The following is a 12,963-nucleotide window of genomic DNA, read 5'->3' as shown; positions in this document are numbered from 1 at the left end:
GAATGGATCTCTGTGCTAAACTCCTTCACCACTTTACTACTCAGTCATGGTGAGTGAAATCTGAATTTACCAGCCAGTGGCTACTCACAGACATTTTTAGTCGCATAGCGCAAAATTTGGTCGTGTAAGCGATTTACTCGCATTCTCGTACAGTGTTGCCGCTGTGAGTGAAAGATCAAGCTTGGGATTTAAGAATCAATATCGAGATATCGGATGAAGATTGTAATGCATCTGAAAATCTATATTTTTACTCAGCCCTAGCTGATAATGTTATCTTTACAGATCCAGCTAAGTGTTTTTCCAGAGATCACAGATAGGGATCTTAGGTAATTGTCTCTTACCTCCTCCTTATCTGCATCCTCATCCACCTCAAACACATGACTGGCTAGTTTCTCTGGTCGAGGAACTTTACTGTAAAAGAACAAAACAAACATAATACAATAATTTCGATGATCTCACAGGTCAGTCTCATGTCGCAGTTACAATGTGTGTGTAATTATAATAACTGCAAAAATAAAGGTGATAGTCATGAAAGACTAATTCGGTATGTTTCATTTAATTCAGGCAAAAGGTTTAGCACTTACGACTCAAGGACACCAATGCTTTTATCGCTCAAAAACAGCTGATGCAAAACACAGATGTGTGTGTGTGTGTGTGTGTGTGTGTGTGCAAGACCATGTGTGTTCACGGAAACTGCACTAGCAGAGCTTTCATGAATGAGTAGGGCAGGTCGTTCCTCTGGATTATGATGATCATGACAATGATTCACATATACAGCACACATCATCATCTCCATCTACCCACAACTATCATCCCTACTGCGTCCTCTGCGACCTTTACCAAATGCCAGACACTGACTGTCTAATGATCTACACAATGTGATTTGCCAGTTATTGACCATTAAGACATGATTCTTCTTCATCAGTTAGCTAAGACAGGAAGTGACCTCGGTGGAAAACTTTTAGCAGCCACTTGTCTGAGAGGGCTGTAGTGAATGTGTGGATGCTGTCCTGCCTGAAGGAGAACGGAAGAAAGAGAAGAGGAAATAGGAAAAAAGCTGATGATGTTGTTGTTAAGTGAAGAAAGACAAGTTTCCTAAATTGGCTCAGGACAAGACCTCACTGTCAACACTGGGACAGGGCAGGATGAGGATGCTGATAAAACATGTAAAACAGCATCACACACACAAACACACACTGTGGCCAGACAATGACTCCTGGGCTCTGTTCCGAAACCTAGTGAGCTTCATTGCTGTCTACTGCCAGTTAATAATTGTCCACCAACCCACTAGTTGATTAGTGAGATTAACTATGTTCTATAGATTATTTTTGTAATTTTTGTTTTAGCATTAATATTTTTATGGGAAGAACTTTGAGACATAATTTCTCAGATAGACTTTACCATGCTGAGAGAATGTTGTGCTTTTGTGCTATTAGTCTGTCAGCACTATAAGTTCTCTCCAACAAGTTTAGTCTCTTTATTCATCCCCTTTGTACTGTAGCACCATCGCTACATCCATTAAAGCACTGCTTGTAAAACATACTCACCCCCTTAAACAATACATTTCAAGACAGTTACTTTCAGACTTCAAATTGCCTGCTGTAAGCAATGTTCCCGTTATTAAGCATAATCAGTAGAACTCCATTTTTGTGTGGACTAGTTTGTGCAAAAAAGGTCATAGATATTTAGCCTATATATTTTTGGAAAATCTGTTAGCAGGACGTCTTTGGCCATTGTGACAGGTCTCATGCTCATCCATGAGCGTTGCATTTTTAAAAGTGTCAAGTAAAAAAAAAATTAAATGTGTTTTGTGACCCCTGCATTCAGATCAAGCAACAGTGATGACATGATGACCTCCTGTAAAGCTGCTTTGAAATTTATGCTAATGCGTATTATGAAAAGTGCTGCACAAAAAAAAAAAAAAAAAAAATACCTGACTTGACTTCAGTTTGAATGAATTATAAAAAATATTTTTAATAGATTTTTCTCTAGCTTCGTCCAAAAAGCATTATGGAATTGTCTTCTGTGCAAGGATATGTGCGATGTTGCCTTACAATTGAGCCAAAATTAGGTATCTTAGATGGTATCCTAGATTTTGGAACAGTCTGCATCTCAGGATGCCTTAAACTGCTGCCAATAGGTTTAGCAAAAGAGCCCTGGTATAGATAGTACGTCGGTGACTGTTCTATAAAGACCAGCTGTTCTTTAACTAATTCTGTCTCCTTCTCTTTTTCCCTCTTCCAATCAGTTTTAGGGGTGCTGTGCTCCTTACTTTGGAAGTTGGCGGAAGTCTCCAGAATAATCCTCATACTTATATGTCACCATATGCCAGTCAGAGTTGTAGGTCTTGATGCACTGTGGAAGAAAAAAAAATCTCTGTCTCCTCCATACAGTTAGATGGAAACACACATGCATGCACACACACACTCAAAGCTGCACAATACCAAAAAGGCTTATGCATTCCTAGTAATCTAATTAGTACCATTTTCTTTAGCCCTGTGTGGCAACTGCCTTTTGGAAAATAATTTCCTCTTTGGGCTGCACTGTATCCCCATACTAATCGCTGTTAAAGCTGTCACCACGCTGCACCACAAACAGACACTAATATATCCTCTTGGCATTACATTAAAGCAAATTCAATTCAGTTTGCTTTGTTAGCAAGACAAGCATTCAGTCCTCAGCAGTTCTTAAAGGGATAAGATGAAACTAATAGCCTACAAACTGCAAGACCCTTCTTGCTCTTACTTTAAATCTTATTAACAGAGAGATACAGTAGACTTATTTTACAGTGAAATAGATAACCTATAAATTAGAAAACTGTAAATAAGACAGAGCTAATTAATTCATAATAAAAAACATGTATCTGAATATGGCTTCCTTCCTTCAGTGTAAGTCTGTTTGATTTTTTTACCCATTTATTGTACGCCTGTCAAAATGTGTTAATCTGATCACTTGGAACAGTAATAGCACAACTCCCCTCAACAATCTGCACAATTTGAGCTAGAAATATCCGTGGCACAAATAGTGTGGGAAGAGTCATATGAACCTTAACCTTAAAGGGATAGTTCACCCAAAAAAGAAAATTCTCTCATCATTTACTCACCCTCATGATATCCCAGATGTGTATGACTTTCTTTCTTCTCCAGAGCACATCTGAAGAAAAATAGAAAAATATCTCAGCTCAGTAGGTCCTTAAAATGCAAGTGGATGGTGATTTCTCTTTTGGAGCTCCAAAATCACAGACCGTCATCATAAATGTCATCCATACGACTCCAGCGAAAAAATTAATGTCTTCTAAAGCGACACGCTTATGGTGCGAAAAAGATCAATATTTAAGAACTTTTAAACTCTAAATCATGCGTCCGTTCTGCAGTGGTATGTGTGTGTGACGTAATCGCATTGGCATTTGAAATGCGAGAACTGACGCACGTGCATCAAAGCCGGAAGAGCAGCGCTGTTCACAAGTGAGAAGGAGGAACGCTGTACAGTAGCTCGGTTGGTTTTGGTTTACATCTGTATTTATCTGTTTGTTTACTCACAATGTTGCATTTGTGTGCTTATCCTGGATGTCTCAACCGAGTTTAGAACGTGAAATTACTTCGGTATGATGGCAACACGAATATACTCAACCATACCCTCACGTTGGATTATAGTTAAAAAGTACTTAAATATTGATCTTTTTCACAACAAACGTGATCGTATCACTTTAGAAGTCATTAATTTAACCGTATAGATGACGTTTATGCTGACTGTCTGTGATTTATGGAGCTTTAAAAGAGAAATCTCACTTGCATTTTAAGGACCTACTGAGCTGAGATATTTTTCTATTTTTTCTTCAAATGTGTTCTGGTGAAGAAAGAAAGTCACAAACACCTGGGATATCATGAGGGTGAGTAAATGATGAGAGTATTTACATTTTTGGGTGAACTATCCCTTTAAGTATGGGCAATGGCAATAGAGATGTTTGTCTTAGCAAACAGCACTAAGGAAATAATTACAAAATAAATAAATAAACATGAACATTTGATATATTTAAGTTGTTATTGGGGTATTACCACAAAAATAATTTAAAAGAAAAACAACTAAACCACCAGGACAGATGAATTATGACATGACAAAACAAAACTGATTAGAAAATCTGTAAAATCCTTTGCCAGCTCATGTCAGATTTAATTACAACTCTTATAAAACACAATGATACTGGCTCTGGAGTCAGAGCATGACAAACGTTTACTCAATGCTTCAATTGAACACATTTTATAGCAGAAATGTAGGGTGCGAAGTTGTTTGCCAGAGCTTGAATTCAAGGTTTAGCAGAACAATGCTTGAATGCCTTCAGATGCTTGTTGCCTTGCAGTGTACAGTAGACTTATGCACTTGACTTGACTAACAGTCCAGGCAGATGTTTTCATTTGTGAAAAGCTGAAAAACTTCCTGGCTCTGGCCCAGCTACACTTGATTATGTCATTGGGCATTTAGCAAGAGGAAGTATCATTTTACACTCTCTGTTGACGATGGCCATCACCCATGACATATAGTTTAACAACACAACCCTACATGAGCATACAGCTTATCCTTACACAATTGGGTGCATATACACAGTACAGTTATTGAATTAGCTTGAGGAACTTCTCTGAATTCTGTTCTGGCCTGTTCCACCACCATTCCATTCTCTCAAGTGATGCACATCCAACACAAGCTTGTTTTAAACGGGTATACAGTGTGAGAACTTAAGGAAGCTCATTTTTGCACTCCCTTTATTTGGATGATCAAAAGTGCCAAACATACTGTACATTTTAGATTGAACCACCAGTCTTTTCAACTGTAATGCACTGATCCTACCCCTCGGCCCACATTATGTCCATAATGCATCCTTGCTGATCAATGATTCTTTGTTTGTTTCCTATACTTGGACCCCTGATCTATGGATGAGTTTGGTAATGGTGAGCTCTTACCTCCTGAACGAGCAAGCTGCTGGCTCTCTTTTCTGCCCCAGCTGGTACTGAAGTGTACAAAGTTCTGCCTTGACGCTTCAAAGTGGAGATCTACAGAGATGCATGTGGAAATGTTTCAGACATCAGCCATAAATCAGCATATAAAAATGCAGAACGAAAGAGGAAAGTTTGTGCATAGTAATGAGATAAAACTCACAGTGAATTGTGCCCGCTGATAGCGTCATTTAATTGCACATGCTGTTAACCCTAAACATTTGTTGTGCTCTGAAGTCAGTTTACCAGCCTCAACTGGACTAGGCATGACTTCACACACTGCTAAAGAAGAGTATGAGAACGTGAGAGTGAGTGTGTGAGGATGTGAGGGCACTGCTGCTTCTGGCAACGGAGCTACAGCCACTCAGTCTGAAAAAACACAGGCGGTGTGTGTGTGTGTATGGTGGACTTAGCTAGCCTTTTAGCTAAATGTTTGCTAAACAAAACATTTATTTGGGAACATCCGAGTATGTCAAAACTAAAAATTATTCATTCATAAAGTAAATAATGTTATTTTACTTTATAATGTAAAAAAATCAAAAAGGTTTCTTTAAGGGGTATGGTTTGGGTTAACATGTAGTAATTACAATGAACTATTTTATAAAACAATTATAAGTCTATGCTGACCTGCAAAGGCAAAATGCAGTAACTACAGTACACTTTTTTTTCTTTTTTTATAAAAACTAACCAATGACCGAAATAGAGTCAGATTGTGATCTGTGACAAATGGGTTTTGCTAAACTATGCTCAAATTCAGAAGAAAACAGAGAGAGACTTTTTTATAATCCACATTTGGCTGGATAATCAACAAAAAAAAAAATGAAGCCATTTAACTTGGTTTTAGTGTTGGCATAGTCACTGTGTTTTAGCTTTTTTGGGCAGTATGGTATGTCCTCATTTAGCTGGGTAAACGTGAATGTGTGTGTAAGCGAAGGCACTTCTGTTTGAGGTAACTAGTTCAATGAACAATAAAATGTACAGAGATTCTGGGGATATTTTATGTAGATACGTCATTTAAAAGGATAGTACACCAAAAAATTAAAATTCTCTCATCATTTACTCACCCTCATGACATCCCAGATGTGTATGACTTTCTTTCTTCTGCAGAACACAAATGAAGATTTTTAGAAGAATATATCAGCTTGTATGTCCATACAATGCAAGTGAATGGGTGCCAAAATTTTGACGTTCCAAAAAGCACATAAAGGCAGCACACAAAGTAATCCATACAACTCCAGTGGTTAAATCCATATCTTCAGAAGTGATATGATAGGTTTGGGTGAGAAACAGATCAATATTTACCATAAGTTCTTTTTTGGTAGAAATTCTTCTCCCTGCCCAGTAGGGGGCGATATGCATAAAGAATGTGAATCACCAAAAACACAAGAAGAAGAATGTGAAAGTGGAGGCTGACTGAGCAGGGAGGAGAATTTATAGTGAAAAAAGGACTTAAATATTTATCTTTGGGTTTACCTCCCCCCATCCCCCCTGGAATCTACACCACTGCACCCACACCTATCATATCACTTCTGAAGATATTGATTTAACCACTGGAGTCATATGGATTATTTGTATGCTGATTTATGTGATTTTTGGAGCTTCAGAATTTTGGCACCCATTCACTTGCATTGTATGGACCTACAGAGCTGAAATATTCTTCTAAAAATCTTCATTTGAGTTCAGCAGATGAAAGAAAGTCATTCACATCTGGGATGGTAGGAGGTTGAGTAAATGATGAGAGAATTGTCATTTTTGGGTGAACTATCCCTTTACTGTCTACATACAGAAAAGTCTAAGACCACATGGAAAATATGGGATTTATTTCATTTAAACATGGAAATAAACAGTTTTAATGATTTAAAATTTTGAAAAATTTAAAAGAAAGAAAAGATATAAAATGAAAAACATATGTCAAATTCTGCACTTTTTCTTTCCTTTATTCAAATGTAAGCAATGTGTGACTTTTGACATTAGGGTTAGGGTTTTTGACTTGTTTGTAGAAAAGGTGAGACATTTACACATTTACATTTAGATTTAAGATTCTTAAATATATTTATGGTCTAATTTCCACACACAACATTTACAATCAAATATATTTGTGAATGTACACCAATCAGCCACAACATTAAAACCACATGCCTAATATTGTGTAGGTCCCCCTCGTGCCGCCAAAACAGCGCCAACCCGCATCTCAGAATTGCATTCTGAGATGATAATCTTCCGCAATTGTACAGAGTGGTTATCTGAGTTACTGTAGACTTTGTCAGTTCGAACCAGTCTGGCCATTCTCTGTTGACCTCTCTCATCAACAAGACATTTCTGTCCACAGAACTGCCACTCACTGAATGTTTTTTGTTTTTGGCACCATTCTAAGTAAATTCTAGAGACTGTTGTGTGTGAAAATCCCAGGAGATCAGCAGTTACAGGAATACTCAAACCAGCCCATCTGGCACCAACAATCATCCATGCGATTATCTAATCAGCCAATCGTGTGCCAGCAGTGCAGCACATAAAATCATGCAGATACTGGTCAGGAGCTTCAGTTAATGTTCACATCAACCATCAGAATGTGGAAAAAATGTGATCTCAGTGATCTGGACCGTGGCATGATTGTTGGTGCCAGACAGGCTCGTTTGAGTATTTCTGTAACTGCTGATCTCCTGCTGGAGAAGGAGTCTATGGAGGAGCGGGCAGAGCCGCTGGAGGAGGAGCCTCAGGGGCTCGACGAAGGCAGGCGGAGCCGGGAGAGGCTCGAGGGTCAGAGCCATGGAAGGCGGAGTCGTGGGAGGCTCGAGGAAGGCAGGCGGAGCTGGGAGAGGCTCGACGAATACAGGTGGAGCCAGGAGAGGCTCGATGAACACAGGTGGAGCCATGGAAGGTGGAGTCGTGGGAGGCTTGAGGAGAGCTGGCAGCGACTCTGGAACAACCTCCCTGATCGTGAGCACTGGCAGCGACTCTGGAACGACCTCCCTGATCGTGAGCACTGGCAGCGACTCTGGAACGACCTCCCTGATCGTGAGCACTGGCAGCAACTCTGGAAAGACCTCCCTGATCGTGAGCACTGGCAGCGACTCTGGAACGACCTCCCGGATCGTGAGCACTGGCAGCTACTCTGGAACGACCTCCCTGATCGTGAGCACTGGCAGCGACTCTGGAATGACCTCCGTGATCGTGAGCACTGGCAACGATTCTGGAACGACCTCCGTGGTCGTGAGCACTGGCAGCAACTCTGGAACGACCTCCGTGGTCATGAGCACGGGCAGCGACTGGGGAACGACCTCCGTGGTCGTGAGCACGGGCAGCGACTGGAACGACCTCCGTGGTCGTGAGCACGGGCAGCGACTGGGGAATGACCTCCTTGGTCGTGAGCACGGGCAGCAACTGGGGAACAAAACACAGGGAACCAAGTACAGAACATAACAACACATGCGAAGACTGACAAAGAAACCAGGGGAAACAAGGGCTTAAATACACAAGGGAAAACAAGGGAATGAGTAACACCTGGGGAAACAATCAGGGGAAAACCACTCAAGAAATAAAACTATAAAATAAAAATCAGGGAATACGTGACAGTTGTGGCTGATCGGTGTATGTTTTAGATAACTGGGCAGTCGATTTTTATGTTTCAGTTCCCTATAAACTAAGGTCTATACATAACAATGACATCTCTGACACACCCCTTTGTAAAGGAAAACAAACCGATGACTCAATTTAGAGAAGCAGAGCTCAAAAGATCCCCTGAGAGAATGTTGCTGGAATGTTATTTGAGGGTTGTGTAATGGTTGTAATGGAAAGGCCGGCCCTTATGAAGACAGAAAGAGAAAAGACATCTGACTATTGAACTGAATGAGATGTGTATGTGTGTTTGTTTCAGAGATAAACTTAACACACACCACTGAGAGCACAGCGAAAACTAACATCTAAGCAGGTTCCCCGTCACTCAGCTCTCTTGCTGTTCATTCTGAAAAATTGCATTTCAAAGCAAACAGGCCTGTACAAAACTACATGCCTTTAGATTTGAAGAGAACAGATGTGTGTTCTATTGATCATGGCAGCAGTAATTTCTGCATTTTAAAGAGCTGATTCAGATGCCTGGATTGCAGTGGTGGAGCAGTGTTATTATAGTTGTTGTAGTTTGTATTTCTATTTTATATTCAATTTGTCATTCCAAATTAGTTTTACTTTTCGTTAGTTTTCAAATCAAATCAAAATCATATCACTTTTATTGTCACACAACCATATACACAAGTGCAATAGTGTGTGAAATTCTTGGGTGCAGTTCTGAGCAACATAGCAGTCGTGACAGTGATGAGACATATACCAATTTACAATAAACATCAGATTTACACAACACAATTTAAACATCTGATATACACATAATTACACACAACACAATATACAAATAATAACATACACTGTACAGTATACAATACACACAATATAGATACACATTATTCAATAAAAATAAAAAAAGTATATATAGTATATATAGAATGTACAGTATTGTACTGTATTGACATTCAGGCTGTCAGTTGATAGTCAGTTGTTAAGAGAGAATATAATATAATAATAATATAATTTATGACAGTCCGGTGTGAGATATAAGAGTAAGGGTAATAAAATGCAGTGCTGATGTATTTTGATCGTGGGAGATCAAGAGTTCAAAAGTCTGATTGCTTTGGAGAAGAAGCTATCATGTAGTCGGCTGGTGCGGGTCCTGATGCTGCGATACCGTCTGCCTGATGGTAGCAGTGAGAACAGCCCATGGCTCGGGTGGCTGGAGTCTCTGATGACCCTCCGAGCTTTTTTCACACACCGCCTGGAGGGAGGGAAGCCCACCTCCGATGATGTGTCTGGCAGTTCGCACCACCCTTTGCAGTGCTTTGCGGTTGTGGGTGGTGCTATTGCCGTACCAGGCGGAGATGCAGCCAGTCAGGATGCTCTCTACAGTGCAGGTGTAGAACCGTGTGAGGATGTGGCGGTTCATTCCAAACTTCCTCAGCCGTCTCAGGAAGAAGAGGCGCTGATGAGCCTTCTTCACAACGACTTCAGTGTGGATGGACCATGTGAGTTCCTCAGTGATGTGGACACCCAGGAACTTGAAGCTGCTGACTCTCTCCACTGGTGCTCCATTGATGGTGATGGGACTGTGTTCTCTGTCTTTTCTTCTGAAGTCCACCACAAGCTCCTTTGTCTTACTGACGTTGAGGGAGCGGTTGTGCTCCTGACACCAGTGTGTCAGAGTGTGCACCTCCTCTCTGTAGGCTGTTTCATCATTGTCAGTGATCAGACCTACCACCGTCGTGTCATCAGCAAACTTAATGATGGCATTGGAGCTGTGTGTTGCCACACAGTCATGTGTGTACAGGGAATACAGGAGTGGGCTGAGAACACAGCCCTGTGGGGCTCCAGTGTTGAGGGTCAGTGATGAGGAGATGTTGCTGCCCATTCTAACCACCTGGTGTGGTTAGAATAGAATAACTTTCACAGTTATTCTGTTAGTTTTAGTTTAGTTTTCATTTTCTCAGTTTCAGTTTAGTTAGTTTTTATTTTAGTTTTAGTTTTATCATTTTTTATGTCTGCCAAAGCTGAACGTTTACTGGTATCATTTAAGAAGTCTAACATCATTACATTTCTTAGGGCAGTCGTGTTACCTCTATCTAGTTGTATTATCATGTTTAATTTGGATTGTAAATGTTGCAAATGTTATAATACAGGGTGAATATGGGTAAAGTGACAAAGGGCATTTAAACTTGATCCCCACTGTATCCATATCAATTTCCTTAAATCATTATTAATCATTACTAAACTAATCTTTGGGAAGTAAGCAATTAAAGGGATAGTTCACCCAAAAATGAAAATTCTCTCATCATTTTCTCACCCTCATGCCATCCCAGATGTGTGACTTTCTTTCTTCTGCTGAACACAAATGAATATTTTTTAGAGGAATATTTCAGCTCTGTAGGTCCATACAATGCAAGTGAATGGTGACCAGAAATTTGAAGCTCCAAAAAGCACATAAAGGCAGCATAAAAGTAATCCATATGACCCCAGTAAAAATGTCTTCATTTTTGCTTTTGACTAAAGTTGAAGACATCCTAAGCTTTCTTCAAAGGTATAATGTTAGGTTATGTGTGTTTGGATCATAATTAAAAGTGCCAAGAAATGGAACATTTCCAAAAGTGTCCCACTTTGCCCATATTCACCCTAGTATATCAAAAACTAAAACTAAAATGAATTTGAGACCAATATTTTTATTATTATTTTAGTTAGTTTTGGAGTTATGAAAAAGCATTTTAGTTTAGTTTCAGTTTTTTCCCCCAATAGTTTCAGTTTTTATTTTTATTTTAGTTAACGAAAAAGTTTTTATCTAGTTTTAGTTTCAGTTTTGTTAACTATAATAACACTGTATTGGAGTGATGCTGTATATTCCCAGCATGTGTATGTACTTTAAATTGTGGTAGTTTGCTGCTTCTTCCACAACCTAGCACTCAGAACTGACCCGCAAGATTGTGTTTAGCACAAAATGTTGGGTGTGCTTATGCTGTTGCCTTATTTGCAAAATTCCTCTAGTGAATTGGGCGATAAAATGCAGACAGCACGTGCGGACAGTATGTGCAAATAAATGGCGCTATTCCCCTGTGTCGCTATAGCAGAGAAGAATAGGTAAAAGGATGGAGGAATTGAATACAGAGGGAAGAATGGATGTTCTGAAAGCTGGATGGACAGAAGGACAGGCAAATAGAAGATCTGACCTGAAAGTCATCAATAGGGAACTGCAACATGTCTCTGAGGACATCACTGAGTATCTGTGTCTTCCTCTGGACAAGAACACTCTCATAGTCCAACGGCTCAATCATCTTCGTTTTTACCTGGAGACAAAACACACACACATTTAACAGGGGAAAACTAGATGAACAGATCAATATTGCCCCAAAAGGAGTTCAAATTAACTCATCCATCAATGTCTTTCAATGACAGTTTGAGGTGTGTGGTAGTGCTGTAACATTTGCGTTTACAATCGCAGATCCTCACACCAGTCTGGTTAATTCAGTCAGGACATTAATTGAATCATATACATATTGATCTTTTTTGTCCTGCTGTTCTTCCAGCTTAGTTTTTGGACATGGAAGAAAGTTCTGAGAAAGAGTCCAAAAAGTTACAGTACAACATGTAACTCTTTTATTTGAAAAGATCAGGAAAAAAATAGAGAATGAATCTCATATGCTAAATTTTTTTTGTGGGAACATTTCATCAGCATTAATACAATGCAACCCTTTATCTTGGGGGAAAAATGATCCGTGAGTTCAATCTTAAAGGTGCACTCAGTAATTTTTTGAAGTATGGCTTACACTGACACCTAATGGCCTGGATGCTGCATCACTCAAACAGTTTTCAGTTACAGATGCCATTGTAGAAATTCACTATGCACAGTAAACCAGGATTAATTTAATCCAAGAGTGAAAGTGTCCAACAACAGGGCGGTTACTGAGTTTAAACGAGTAGTATTCGGCTGGTCATGTGATTCTAACATGGCAGCCCCCATGAGGTGCCCCTGTCCATGTAAGAATTAAACAGTTTTGATAAGGTTACTGATATGACTGAACTCTTCATCTCACATGAGTGGTCATTATTTTATACATATGTTTCAAAATCACTATTCATTTCTTTAGAGGTAAATCTTAAATGAGGAAAAAAATTACTGTGTGCACCTTTAATCATGGTCTTGTTTTATGGATATTGGACTTTATAAGGAAGACAGCAGAGAGTTAGGGCAAATGCTGTCTTATCAGATACACATTGTACTTCTATGGGCTCACTTCAAGGATGTGTACGCTCCCCAGTTATGTTTATGTTGTACACAAACTACTGCAAAAGTTCCCATGATAACTGTTATATAGTAAAATACGCTGACGATACAGTTCCTCTCTCCCTGTTTTTAAGTTCAGAGCAGGATTATGGGCCTGCACTGCAA

The 12,963-nt window shown here is 39.6% G+C and overlaps 1 protein-coding gene across 3 annotated transcripts in view; it reads right to left on the bottom strand.

The window, feature by feature from the left end:
* LOC127449666 (dedicator of cytokinesis protein 9-like) overlaps window positions 1-12,963 on the bottom strand; it is a 142,327-nt gene that overhangs the window by 65,541 nt on the left and 63,823 nt on the right. For all 3 annotated transcript variants that reach the window (XM_051713218.1, XM_051713216.1, XM_051713217.1), the window contains exons 2-5: window positions 11,744-11,860; window positions 4,956-5,045; window positions 2,273-2,355; window positions 342-411 (exon numbers count right to left, since the gene is read on the bottom strand). In XM_051713218.1, coding sequence (XP_051569178.1) covers window positions 342-411; window positions 2,273-2,355; window positions 4,956-5,045; window positions 11,744-11,860 — 360 coding nt within the window. The remainder of the gene's footprint in view (window positions 1-341; window positions 412-2,272; window positions 2,356-4,955; window positions 5,046-11,743; window positions 11,861-12,963) is intronic.

The sequence above is a fragment of the Myxocyprinus asiaticus genome, chromosome 12, assembly GCF_019703515.2.
Source record: "Myxocyprinus asiaticus isolate MX2 ecotype Aquarium Trade chromosome 12, UBuf_Myxa_2, whole genome shotgun sequence".
NCBI lineage: Eukaryota > Metazoa > Chordata > Actinopteri > Cypriniformes > Catostomidae > Myxocyprinus > Myxocyprinus asiaticus.
This window is presented reverse-complemented; position numbering and strand designations above follow the sequence as displayed.